The 14,720-nt window shown below is 45.5% G+C and overlaps 1 protein-coding gene across 1 annotated transcript in view; it reads right to left on the reverse strand.

Annotated features, from left to right (window-relative positions):
• Nucleotides 1-14,720, reverse strand: part of GTF3C3 (general transcription factor IIIC subunit 3) — a 348,121-nt gene that overhangs the window by 71,702 nt on the left and 261,699 nt on the right. Inside the window, exon 16 of the mRNA XM_078680426.1 lies at nt 12,569-12,693. Coding sequence (XP_078536552.1) covers nt 12,569-12,693 — 125 coding nt within the window. The remainder of the gene's footprint in view (nt 1-12,568; nt 12,694-14,720) is intronic.

Genomic DNA, 14,720 nt, shown 5'->3' on the forward strand with positions numbered 1-14,720 from the left:
GGCCGTTCCTAATAATCTTCAGAACTCTGGGCAGGAGAGGCAATGACAAAAAAGTGTTACGGAGTCCCATACTCCACTCTATCTGGAATGCATCTCTGAGAGAGCCTTGTTGAAAAAATGCTTGCAGTGCACATTAAATGGAGGCATAACGATCTACCCAGAGTTCTCCCCATTTCTGGAAGATTACCCATGCCACCTTGGGATGTAATCACCACTCGTGATCCACCAGGAGCCAATGGCATAGTCCGTCGCCCTGGTGTTTAAAGATCCAGCCAGGTGGTTTATGTATAGGGAAATGCCCTATTACTGCACTTAAATCTAGAGGTGAAGAGCCTCATGGCATAGGACCCAGGACCCTATCAGGCTCAGCGTATTCCAGCACCGCAAGGGGACAATGCTGTCTGTGCAAACCTGAATGTTAGGAAGGATTTCAACGCCAGCCAAATGGCCCATAAATACAACAGGTGGATATGGCGGTGGGTCCCTGCAAAAGACCAGAGACCTCTGATCTCCACCTCTCTCAGATGACCTCCCCAAACCAGCAGTGACGCATCTGTGACAAACATCAGCTTTGGGTGGGAAGGTAGAGGGGTCTGATGCTGCTCCAATTACGGTTGAGCAGCAACTACAGAATCTTCTGCAATGTTCTCCCAATGGATGGAATCTAAGAGGTACCACTGGACTGAGACTTCACGTTCCACCGTCGAGCCTACATATACCCCCTGGCATAAACAAAGTGTAGGATACAGCAAGCCAAGATTCACAGAAGCCTCATGGCCACTCATATAGAGACCCAGAACTGAGGGTGAAACGCCTGGATCATAGCCCTAATATGCACTGTATCTAGGGAGACTTTAAATAAAAGGGAGCCTATGCGAAGGAATCAGATGTAACTTGGGCACATTTGTAGTGAACCCCAATGATATCAAGAGGTTTGCCGTCATCTGACAGTGGTCAGCCACTGACAACAGCGAGTCCGCCTTCAACAGCCAACCATCAAAGTAGGGGATAGCTGGAATCAATAAACTCCTTAGGTGTGTAAGCATGTAAATGTAAATGTAAATGTACAGGAATTTATATAGCGCAAACCACCAAGCGGTTTCTAAGCGCTTGCTTAGGGAACCCGTCCTGGTATTCCCCTGTGTGATAACCCCGGCAGGGTATCCGCAAGGTGAAAGCCAGGCATCCCGCCGCGAGGGGCCGTTGTGGAGATTAAGCAAGCTATTGCCCAGAGTCGCAGAGTGTGAACCCGTGAATCGAGTAGGCACCGGAGCGAGAATTGTCGAGTCCATGGACATTTTTTTTTTTAGGACTCAAGACCCCGCCGAGCCGGGAATTGAACCCTGGTCCCGGGCTGACCTCTGCTTCCAGGTCTGCCTCCTCTAACCAGTGAGCCACACTTCAAGCATCATTGCCATCACTTTCATGAACACCCAAGAGGCACTGGTTAGGACAAAGGGGAGAATGGCGAATTGAAAATGCTGCTACTCCACATTGATCCACAAAAAGCATCAGTGGAACAGCAGGATGAGCGCATGAAAATAGGCTTCCTGCCATTCCAAATCCACCATCCCATTGCCTGGATCCAGGGCAGACAGAACCTGGGTCAGCAAGCATGAGACTATTGAATTTGTCTTTCCAAATTAAGGGATTCAGAGGGTAGAGATCTAAAATAGGATAAAGGCCTTGCCCTACTTTGGCATGAGGAAATAACAGGAGTGACAATCAGTCCCTATTTACGGGAATGGGATCACATCTAAAGCTCCTTTGGAAGAAGTTGCAGGTTAAGATACCTGCAGCAACGATCCATCCATCAAGAGCGAAGGAATGAATGTAAGTGAATGAACTTACTAGAACACCAAAAGGAATAGGGATCTGTATTACATTCACGGTCCTGACGAAGGCCACTGATCCTAAGAGGCATTTTTTCTGCTGAAACATGTTGACCATTCTGCTTGACACCAAGGATAAGTAATTTGTCCCACGGCGTCACATATTGTTTATTTGCCTTACTCTATTCCTTGTTATTCACATAGAATTTTGATTTAGGCATAGGAGGTAATTTTATTAATTGTACAGATCCCACAAATATTACTTACCAGATACTATATTATCATTTGGAAGCACCAATCACCTTGGGAAGTAAGTACTCAGGTGCAGAATCCCATGATGATGTCACCCACAAAAATCGCCCCAGATTATATATATCGCTGGGTGAAGGAAGAGTTTGAGGGTTCCTGGGACAATTGTAAGTAACTGGCATAGTTTACAATGTGGCCCACTCTCCTTTGATTACTTGAAGGTCTTTAGACATTATACAAATGTTTTCTCTGTTTTTGGCTAAGATTGGTCAGAGGGTACCAAAGTTGAGGATACAGAAAGAGTAATTCTTATGGAGTGAGGTTCTAAACTTATTTACAGGGCTGCAAAAGCACCTCCATGACATGCACATATACAAAGAGAAGCAGCATTTAATACATATATTTAAAATACATGAAATCATCTTTTATATTGGTTCCTATGGGACATAAATGGAGATTTTCACGATTCACAAATATTTATAAAAAGTCTATACTGGAGATTATTTATTACCAAACAAATGCCAACTGAGTCTCTATCATTTATCACAAAGTTGTGTTTAACAGTCTATTTAAGTAAGCTACTGGGTTGGCATTTTCAACTATAATCATCATTGTGGCTGGGACAGTGTCAAAATCCATTAGCTGGTACACCTAGCAAGTCCTAAATAAAGAATTGCTAAGCCATGGCAAGGTTTTCTATGATGCCATTCTAGGTCATTTGGATTCTTCTTATATGTATGTTTTACCAACTCTGATGTACCTACAAGCAAAAATCAGACTCATTGTCTCACTGCCATTGGCCAATTCCAATAGTTTAACACACAGGGTAATTCTGTCCACAGTATGGAAGCAGACAAAAAGGCCTCAAAATGACCACTGTAAGAAAGAACATAATTTCTGTTGTGGTACGCCATCCACCACCATTTTACACATGTCCACCTTGGAAAATGCTAGAAAAATGATTAAAAGTCAAAAGTGCTTTAGAATTAGTTTTGCCTCTAACCCCACACTAGATGTTCAAAACACATTCCTTGACTGGGGGCTAACAATCTGTCTGACAGGGGACAATGGCTCTTCTGGGGCCGCCCAGGAAGGGAGGTTATTGAGCCAAAGGACTCAAAGACTTCTAAAACTTGCTATCCCCCAGCAACCCTTGGAACTGCAATCAAGGGGTCAAAGAGTTGGCTTCTTGTTTGTCTGCTATAGAACACAAAAAGCAGAAGGACTCCTGAATCCAGGTGGAACAACCTGACCGTAAAGGACTACTCTCTTCAGGAGCACAGGCTGGAGAGTGATAGGGTGCCTATAAGTTTGCCTTCAGAGCTGATGCCTTCAGGACTGACCAGAAGAACCTTTCCCAGAAGCTGGTGAAAGGTGGGAAAAGGTAATTATTTAATCCTTTGGACACTGAGGGCAAGTTCCTGAGGCTTTCTCAGAGACAATGCAAACTAGGTGTTTGTCTGAGAAAGATATAAAGTAGTTTGTCCAAGAATGAGTTGAAGGCACGATAAGAGGAGGTTATTTGAATAAGAAGAGAAAATGCAGAAAGAAATATTATAGGTCTGAACTTGCAACACATAAGACCAGGTTGAATAATAGAGTCAGTCATAAGCTTTTATTCGATATGCAAGATATCTTATAAGCACACTTACAATACATTCATTTTCAATTTACAAAGAGCATCACTTAAGAAGTCAGTATAAAAAACACATTTAAAAAGATAAAAGGACACAGAATGTCCGCTGATAAATTAGCTAAAAAGAATTAAATCGCTACTGACATTCTCTTGCAACGAATGAGCCAAAACTGTTTTAAAAATTTTGCAATTCCACATACAATCGGGGGGGATGTGTCCGTGGTTAGGATGCGTAGAGCTATTAAATGGCTACGTGTACCCATGTTACGGCAAAGAGGCTTCAACCAAGTACTCCTGGGCCTTACATAATCCGGGCATTCAAACAAAACATGCGCAACGGACTCTATCTTGCTTGGACAACAAGCACAATTTGGGGACTTACGGGCCGCTGAACTCCAGTTTGATACCAGAGCACCAAGAGGAAGGCAACCAACTCTAAATTTAAAGTAAAGGGCACGGTCAAAGGGAAGGGTAATTAAATCCAAAAAGGGTTCAAATGCCACAATGTCTTTGACTAGTAAGAAGGCGGCAGTAGACTTACAATGGTTCGAGTTTGTAATTAGGTGCTCCGCGGCCCATTTCCAGAAAAGGGCCTTTACAACATCTTTCGGGGGGGCTGAGCGTGATGACCAATAGTCCCCCAAACCAATTTTCATCATAAGATTTTTAGTGTCTCTTAGCCATCTTATTTTTGCCCAACCCCCCAGGCTCATTATTTCCCTCAGGCCATCAGCGTATGATTTTAACTCTTCACCCCTCCAAATTCGAGTCCATAAAAGGAGAGGGCGAAGCAGGGCTTGGTCTTTAATGCTTTTGCAGCCTGTGTTCAACAGCACTGGTACAGATGGAGTGCTCAGGGGGATGGCAATAATTGATTTCAAAAGCTTACTCTCAGCTGTCACCAGAGCATCCAATCGGCAGTGGCCCCACAGTTCTGCCCCATACAAGGCTGATGTCACTACCTTGGTCTTATAAATTTCAATTACCGGGGTGAGCGATCTCCTCGGTGAGGCCCGGTACTCCCTCATGAGAGCTCCTCCTACTCTCTTATGATTAAGGACCATTTTGTCTATATGGTTTGCCCAGGACATTCTGTCCGTTATCCGAATTCCGAGATAATCGAATTTGGATACTTTCTCTAGGGCAACAGAGTTAAGCATAGGTGGGCGGCCCAATTTCCGTGGTGGGTTTAGGACTAGGTATTTGGTTTTGTCCACATTTATTATTAACCCTTTTGCAGCACAAAAGTCCTGGAAGCGCGTTAACAGTTTCTGGAGGCCTTGGGGAGTCTTCGAGATCAAAAGCGTGTCGTCCGCAAAAAGCAGAGTGGGGATCCGGACTCCTCCGAGACAGGGGGCATCGGCTGGTTCTTGTTGGAGATGTTCTACCACCCCATTTACATAAAGTGAAAATAGGGTGGGCGCCAAGACGCAGCCCTGTCTTACACCCCTAGACACCGGTATTTTCTCAGTGACCTCTCCGTTTTTACCCCAGCGGACCTGTGCAAAGGTATTGGCATGGAGGCTAATGAGGAGGGACAAGATATAAGGGGGTAATCCCAATTTGTGAAGTACCCTCCATAGTTCTTCCCGGGGGACTAGGTCAAAGGCAGTCTTCAGGTCTATAAAGGCCAAGTAAAGACTACCCTTGCCTAGTTCCACCACCTTCCAGCCCAGAAGTGCCAACCTAAACACCTGCTCTATAGTCCCCATTCCTGCCCGAAAACCTGCCTGGAAATCTGATAGAATTTTATTCTCGTCCACTCAATGGAGGATCCTTACGAGTATAGCTTTACCAGCTATCTTTTGGGTGGAGTCTATCAAACTTATTGGGCGGTAGTTCCCCTGGATTTCCCTACACCCTTTTTTATGAATAGGGACCACCACTGCCCCTTTCCAAGATTCTGGCACTGCTCCTCCCATCATGATGTCATTAAGGAGAGCAGCAATCACCCTTCCCCATTCTACTGGGTATGCCCTCATAAGGTCCCCCGGGAGGCCGTCTGGGCCCGCTGCCTTGCGGGGAGCTACCCACCCTATGACTCCTTCAATTTCTAAGGGAGTGAAGAGATCATAAGCGTGAGGTTCAGTTACTAGTGCGAGATTCGCCCCAGCATTCAGGTCCCCGTCTGGAGGGAGGTATAAAGCCCCAAAATGTTTTACCCAGTTTTGGGGCGGGATATTGCAGGGTCTCATAGCTGCAACGGGTTTATTCCGTGTGCCTATAAGATTCCAGAAAGCCCTTGTATCCCTACTTTTACTAGCTTGGAGCAGGTCTTCCCAGAACTTGTCTTCCCACTCCCTCCTAGCAGTTTTAAGAGATTTATTATAGGCCTTCCTTGCATCCTGTATCTCACTGGAGGATTTGTGCTTTACTGCCTCAACTAGTTTTGCCTTATAAACCCTACATGATTGGGTATACCAACCATCGTCGAGTTTTATAGATCTTTTGTTACCCGGCTTACTAGAGTGTAGGGTGAACACATTGGTCAAGGCCTCAACCAGGGTGACAAAGAGCCCACTCGCTCTACCCACCCCTTCTAGGGAGGACCCAAGGGTTGTCACTGCATGATTTAGGAGAGATGAGATTTCCCCTACCCTTGCCTCAGAGAGGACCAATTTCGCCCATTTTATTCTTCTACCGCAGAGGGAGACTTCAGACTCGTCAGGGGGGGCAGGTACCGGGACAATATTTTCCTTCCCTCTAGGGCACCACCACTGGTCCATGCTCAGGGAAAGCGAGTTGTGATCGCTTTCACTCGCGGGGACCACCAGCATGTCCTTTACGTGGGCCCATAGGTATACGTCTACTAACAGATAATCGATCCTCGATGTGTGTCCAGGTCTATTATACGTGTGGGCCCCGCCCCTGTCCGAGTTTGTCCTCCCGTTGGCTGCCCTTAAATTAAATTCGAGACACAGGGAATATAGCTGGAGCGCCACTTCTGACCACCTCCTGATCGGAGAGATTTCCAATATAGGAATCCCCAACCTAGCGTCCTCCTCGTCTTGGTCAAGGGCAACGTCCGAGCCCAAGGGCTCGAAAGTACAATTCATGTCGCCTGTAACCAATGTACGCATCTTGTGTGGGGAATTTTTTAGAATGGTCTCAAGGAGAGATATTACAGAAGACTTTCGTCCACCCTTAGTCCCACGAGCATAAACATTATAGATGTTTAAAACCAGTCTCCCCCTTAAGTCTGTTAAGGTGATGTTTTGGATATCCGGGCAGCCTGTAGGAAACTCCGCTACTCTGCAGTCTAGAGAGGCAGCAACCCAGATGAGGAGACCGCCCAAAGGACGCCCTCTCCCTGTTTCCGAAGTTTGAGCGGGGACAGCATGAGAAGAGTATCCCACCCTATGGACCGGCACCATGCTCCATGTCTCTTGAAAAATACACACAGAGTGCTCATCAACCCAAGCAGCAAAATCCGGTAGAGCCAGCTTTCTTGCAATCCCTGCGACATTCCAGCTGAAAACCTTAAAGGGTAGGTCCGTCACAGCTGGAATGTCTCTGGGTGCAAGAATATCCCCGCCTATGGGCCTCTTCAAAGATATCTTAGGGGAGCGGGGGCCTCGGAGACTAGCTTTAGCGGCTAGCGTCCCACTAGTCGAGAGGATTGGGGTGGGCAGTTCTCCTATTGGGTCAACTCTACTCCCCAATTCCAGTCAGTGAGGGCTAGGTGCCCACACTTGATTCGCCCTTATGCCTCCCATTGCCCCTGCCCAAGGTGACTCCCCAGTTTGACCAGAATCAGGGGAGATTAGGCTTTCTCCAGTTAAGCTAACGGCTTGCCTAGGGTAAAAATAGGATAAGTCTACCACTTTAACCCCTGGGGCCCCCATATTTTTAATAGGAGTACAGATAGAGGGCACTACTCTAGGGTCTTGGAAATTTATGATTATGCAATCCCCTTCCTGAGTTTTTTTCCCCTGCCCTACCCACCCAACTCTACGGACGCTTAAAATAATCCCATCTACTTCCAAGGGAATAGGCTTATTTGTCTTCAGCCAATGGATACACTTGTTCTTAAGTGATTGGTGATTTTCCATCTGGCCTTCCTTTAGTGGGGGGACATTTACCATAACTGCAACAAAGGGTTGGCAGTCTGGCGGAAGGTTTACAGGCGGAATCCGACGCACAGGTTTTCTAGGGACCGATAGAGTGGAAGCTGGGACTGTAGATTGGGACATAGGTCTAAAGGTTTTCCCTATCTCTGAACCTTGAGATTTATTACATGTACCAGCCGTTTGGGTATCTTTCCCTTTACCACTGGCTGTCTGTGGCTGCTTTTGTGGGATAGGCTTGGGTTTATTTATGACCGGCACTGGGCGTACTGGAGACTCCTTAGGAATTGGCCCTGTTTTTGGGGCGGGAGAAGGTTTGGAGGCTGGAATTAACATATTATTTGGGCCAACCTTATTTAAACAGTTTGGGGGCTTAGGGTCTCTCTGGGGTGGTGGTTCATTCCCCTTTGCACCCATGTCCCGATTTTCACCCACTCTAGCTAATTGCTTAATTGTAGTTTTGAGTGAGTGAAGCCCGTCAAGGGTTGATTGCTCTAATTTATCTATCCTCGCCCCCAGACCCTTAACCTGTATTAGTAGGGGCCTCAGGAGGCTATTTACCTTCTCTAGGATGTTTTCAATGGTTACAGGGTCAGTGAGTTTAGGGACATTAGTGGCGTTATCGTCTGTGCAAGGCCCCATAAGGGAGACCGCAACAACCCCATCCGTGTTGACTTCGCTGTCTGGCGACCGGGCCATTGTATTTCTCATACCTTGTCCAGAATACCTTCTTGCTCTCAGGTAGAGAGCAGCCTGCCTAACTAGCCTCCCCTTTTTGGGTTTCCTTGCCTTTTTACTTTTAAGCCTATTGTCCTGCCTAGTTTCGGGAGGTTGGATGTTTGGAGACACACCTTCAAGATCCCCATCTGATGTAACTATTGTGGGGATAGGTGATTTTGGTGAAGGAGGGACACTAATGGCTTCACTTAGGGATTTAGATGTTACAGTTGGGAACAGGGTACTAAGTTCACCATCTTCTACAAAAGCCGTGGGGATTGACGAGGCCAGGGTTTCCAACCTAGCTATATTTTGCCCTATTTCCACCAACTGAGGCGAGTCTATAGGATCGCCAGAAGCACCGGGTAGGGGGGCGGAGTGAACCTTCTCACTAGCAGGTGTGGGCGACTGGGCAGCAACCCCCAATGATAAACGTCTTGAGGGGAGGTAGACCTCGGATAGGCGCCGCTCGGACATCGCTATCTCCTTATCTATCACCACAGCTACCCTGGCAATGAAGCGGTCCATTGTTCCAATCACAGGGCTCCCAGCGATGGACCCTTTTTCGCCTTCACTCCTGAGGAGTTTGCCAGAGCGGGTGGACATGATTTGAATTTGCAGATCACCGTTGGGCCGCACCCAGGCCGTGTAAGTGCACCGCCGTTGGGGAGAAAGAGGACGTGGCCCAGCCCGGCCTCCAGCGGCCCCGGACGGCCACAGACGGTCCCGCCCTTGTCCCGGGCTTCTCCCGGCGCGCTCCCGCACGCTCCCGTGTAGCGGGAACTCCGCAAACCTAAGTATACGGGACCTGTTTGATAGTTGGCTGACAGGCAGGGGGGCGTGGCCAGCGGGGAGAGCAGCCCAGGTGTTGCTGATTGGGCGCGCAGGGGCTCCTGGAGACTGGAGTCCCTGCTTGGCACTCGCAGCCCCGCTGGTCCCAACGCCACTCCCGCGCTCCTCCCAGCAAACACCTGCAGCCTGTGATCAGCAGCCTCCTCCACCACAGGCGCGCTGCGGGACCCGTGAAGCGGGTCCGGCGAGTCGTCAATGAAGAGCCGCCTCCGCCCAGCAAGACACACCAGAGCAGCGTGCACAACGTTAATCCCGGTAGGCACAAACAGCAGATCAGCAAGGGTAATAGAGAGTAGTGGGACAGAATTATCAGATGAATAACCCCATCATCGGATAAAACACTCATTGAAGTATAGTATATGGGTATGTCACATTGAGATGTTGCACCTCTTTGTCTGCAATTTAGAACAGAAGTCCCAAATCCCTGAATTTAAAATCGTATGAAGTAGGATTAATATAGCACTATGCAAATTTCTATTGAGTTGATGATGTATAATGAAGAAAAGTGAAAATTCTTCCAATTAGGTGTATAAGGACCTAGGAATAACACCCATGTTTGTGTTAAAATCAATAACACTAAGAAGGTTTAACCCCTTCCCTGCGGGGGTAATTCCCCCACGGTGTTGGGGGGGTGAGCGCGGTGCCACGGTGCTCGTGACGAGACCAGCTCGTCATGAGCCACGGTGGAGCTGTGCTCATGACGAGCTGGCCTCGTCGCGACCCCGCCCACTGATTACTTTGCCCGCACAGGCGGGGAATCAATCGCGCGTGGGTGGAGCGGCGCCATATTGACGAGCTGGTCTCGTCATGAGCACCGAAGAGGTTAAAGGGAAGGGTGTATGGCAATGATAAAATAACCTTCCTGCTGGTTTTGTGGATGAGAACATTATGATATAAAATGGCCATAAGAGGAGTATTTCATGCAATTTAATGAAAGTATTTTTTCTATTGTATAAAGTAAGCAAAGAAAGAAACGAGGCTCCACATGTGAACATATCAAGCAGTGTAACACGACTTTATATGTTAAAGATTAGGGGTACCGAAGCTATAATGGTAGTTGAAAGGACACAACGAATTAAGATGCCAGAACTCATAAGTACCAATGAGTTAACATTGAAGGGTACCAATCTGAAGGAAGAGGGTCCAAATAGAGCCCGGTAGCAAAATGTGAATTTAAAAAGAGACACGTACAGGATAGCAATACAGAAACAGTTGTAATTGGCACAGGTTACATTTAGGACTGTTGTCAGGAGGATGGAAGGATACTAAGAAAATGTTATTGGATTGTAGTTCCACAAAATATCCAGTGAAGTAAGGAGGAGGAGGAGGTGTGGTACCTAAACCTGATTCTTTATTAAGAGTAAAGTAGCTGAGGTAAGTGTACAGAGTAAAGGTTAAAACTGTGAATGCCATCTTTTAGAATTGATGAGTGGCTAATGGGATTCAATTGCTATTTGCTGGCATCATGATAAGGTTACTACAATTACCATTTGATGACACTCTCCAGGCTGATTTTTGGTGTCATTTGGTGACATCACCCGCACCTTTCCATGGTAATTTTCTGATTGAAAAAGGAGAGGTAAGATCCATAAAAAATTTGGTAAAAGACACATTTCATGTAAGGAGGTAAGGCATTGTATATAACGAGATTATAATAATTTTCCTTTGTAGAACAGCAGACCAGCTAAAAGCAAATGTGAAGCATGTATGGCTTCTAATGAGAGTGCCAAGGCCTGACTTGTATACATAGATTGTATATGCTGATGAGCAGAGGTAAGATGAATGAATCAACCTGCTAGATACATGGACAATTTACTAGGAGGGTTTAGAAACTGTACACAACTAACAAAGGTGGTTTTCCTATATTGGGTTAGTATTTAAGATCGCACCTGGTTTTTGCATATGAATATAATTAAGAGACCAAGAAAGAGTGGCTCGAGAAGCATGAAATAACAAGTGAACTCCTAACCTTTGAAAATGTGATGAATACAGAGATTGGTAATCTAGAGTTGGTGGTAGGTGCAATAAGCGAGAGAAGAGAACTGTGAAGCTCTAATGGCATCATTTATGGGGACTACTGCATTATCTTTCCTTTATATATTAAATCTTAAGTGCAATCAATAGAAAGGGGGATTAAGCTTCACTCGAACATTTAATGGATGTTAAGCAAATATCTGAGCTGAGCACAGTTGATGTTTAACTAAATTTTAGGCTATGCGCTACTGTCAATAAAATCAACAGAAATTTGGTTTCTAAAGTTAACTGCTTGAGGAGGTTGAAACCTATCAGTCAAGGAATTGGATATTGAGAGGATTTTTTAAGGAAACTGATGAAGATAATTGAGGGTAATAATCCAACCCTGAAGAAGATTGAAATTGAAAATGTTGTTGATGATATTAGGTGAAGAAAATGTGGAAAAAACAGCTTTCAATAAAGAAGTCCTAAAAAGGTGGGTTAGACCAGTGATTCCACTGAAACGCGGGGGACAACAGCCTTTTTTTATATACTGAATGCAACTTTATATCATATGGTTATAATGTGATTGTAGTCATCTTATTTTGTTTATTGAATGTGATCTCACTGTCAATAGTAAGTGGATTATTTTAGTAAATTTAGTCAAAGTAAGAAATGTCATGAAATTAAAAAGTGTGAAAGCTCTTGATAATTATGATTATGTTTTGAAAATAAATAAGTGTGTTTCAGAACTGTGCCCTGAAAGATCTTATGCAAGGCCAAGGTAGTGCAATAAATATGGCTCCCACTGAAGGACATTTCTTGGCCACAAAAGGAGAACTGTGAATTCTTGTGAATTACTTGATTATTACCGGCATTGCCTATCACAGTCCTCCTTGTCCATATCAACCACTTTAAAATACATGGTCCCTTGAAGTAAAACAGCACATTATATCCCAGCCAGCCTAAATCTGAGAGTGTTCTATATATATATATATTTTTTAAACAACATAAGTGTTGCTTATAGTATATAGAGATTGTGATTATTAACATTAGTTTAAGGTACTCGAGCGAGACTTGAAAGAAATAAGTTGCAGACACACTAGTTCCTTTGTTTTAAGGGGTGACTTTTTATGGCTACGAATTGAGTTAAAACACATATATGCAATTTTGTTAAACATTTATCAACTTGCTACACAGCACCTAAGTAACACAATTAAAAACATGTCATTGGTGTGCGCACATTGATCAGAAGGCCTTACCTGCACAACAAGTGCGTGTCTCTTTAAAGCATACTTTTGGGATGCCATGTGGATAAATGTTAGGCCGATACATAGGTTAGTGAGAGTTTCATTTTGTTTTGCACGAAAGGCCTGCACATATTGTCCTAAAAAACAAAAAAAGTGCTGTAAAATATGTGCAAACATAATGTATAGCAACATCAAACTTACAGAAGAGAAAAGGAGCATACATAATTTTTAACCAACTATGGCAAACACTGAAGAGCATCAAGCAAATGCGACGGAGCTAAATATGTTTGGGGTGCATGACAGAACTAGGGAGATACACTAAGCAGACTGAAAATAGTTTTTGAGAATTATATATTGTTTGACCCCTCTGCCTCAAAATATGGAGAGCATAATTAGTGCCCAGTGCCTCCTAGCACAGCTGCGAAGGTTTCATAGGGCTTAGGAAGCTGCTTAAAACGTGGCTATTCCAGAAAGCCTACTCCTCCTAAGCCCCCAGTCTCATAGAGCTTAATTCCTAGAAGCGCCAAGAAACCGATCTGGTGAACGTTGCGCTTTATAAATATTTGAACATAACATGTGTGACATTTATGTGGTTTATATGCACTTAATAGTCGCATTGAACTACCACACGTGTGACACTTTGGAGGAAAACCAAACAATGAAGCGCATGGAACCAGATCAATATCACAAATGACACCCTTTTCCGCAATGAGAAGCCATACAAATGCAATAAAAAAACAGAACCTAGAGGGCATCACATTTTGATGACATAGCCCAGCAGCCATGGACATAACCCCTAGACGGCTCTTCAGTATATGTACCTTTTGTACACCTTCAGACCACCATAAACACAGCCATAAAATAAGCCCCTAGAAGGCCCTGAACTCCCAGCGGTAAAGCCAAATCAACAGCCTTGGAAGTGCTTTGAACCATTTCATAAAAATCTCCAAAGGGCCCAGCCTCCTGCGCCCTTGAGACGTAGGTTATGTACTTCAAAAATTCAGGGGGGAGGCCTGTAATATTTGCAAAAAATTTCTTTAGTGTGATATTCTAGGTTTGTACTGTATCTATGGTTAAGTAGTGTTCATCCTAATACAGATTTTTAAAGTGATTGGGACCTTTCGTTATGTATAGCCTAACTTGTTCATTGACCAAATAGCTTCGCTAAATACCTTCTTATAGTGTTAGCTAAGTCTCAACATGATGTGCCTTACTTTCATACAAGTCTTTGACTTATTTTTAAAATAATATATTTATAAGCGGAGGCCCCCTCCCCCACGCTTTGTTTGGTTCACTGGAGGTGCCCCTGTTATCCTGGAGCTACCACAACTAAAGAAAATTAGGCAGGTGCAGAAGGCCAGCAGGGCATTATGGGGAGTTTCAGCTGGAGCAGTGAATATTTTAACAGCGGATCTCCTGCTGTGCCGGGAAAGAAGCAACTTTTTTTTAGGGGGTGGCGGTCCTACCCGGAGACCCCCATGCCTCCTCTCATTGGGGGCAGCCAAAGGAGCCCACCCCTCGAGGCCCACACCTCCACATGTGGACACGGGAGCCTGCAGCTTCTCGCTCCCTGCCTGCTCCCGTAGGCAGGGCTCTCCTCCTGTGATGGCCACCCATTTCCACCAGACGTGGGCATGGGGAGGAGGGCAGGCCCCTGGGGTGAATTAAGGACCGGCAGCGGAGTGCCACGCGCTACATTGGTAAAAATGTCAAAGATAGCTCATTTTTATAATGCTATAATGTGGGCCCCATTGGCCCGATTTTGACGATCTTGGGCTTGGTTTATTCCTGGCGGCGAGCTCTAGCCAGAAGAGGCAGTTGCAGCAGACCTCACTTCCAATGTGCTGTAGTCCACAGGGAGCTATTTCTCCTGGCTCCCTGCGCCACACTTTTCTCTTGGTCTTTTTCTCTGGGTGCCCAAGTCCAGGGCTTTCCCCCCCAATGGTCCTCAGGGGGTGTAAGCGGGCCAGTCTCACTGGCCCTTGGAGAGACCCACGGGTCCTAAGGTTCTTAGTCCTTTCTGGGCATCAAGGGGTTCTTCAATCAAGATATCCATGGCAACCCCAGGATCCAGCAGCGAACTGCAGAGAAATAACCAAGCATGAGGAAGTCTCCCACTTCTGCAAGAGTTTTTCAAGGGGAGGAAGGTTCTAAAAGCCAGGTA

The sequence above is a fragment of the Lissotriton helveticus genome, chromosome 3_1 (genome assembly GCF_964261635.1).
Source record: "Lissotriton helveticus chromosome 3_1, aLisHel1.1, whole genome shotgun sequence".
NCBI classification, from domain to species: domain Eukaryota; kingdom Metazoa; phylum Chordata; class Amphibia; order Caudata; family Salamandridae; genus Lissotriton; species Lissotriton helveticus.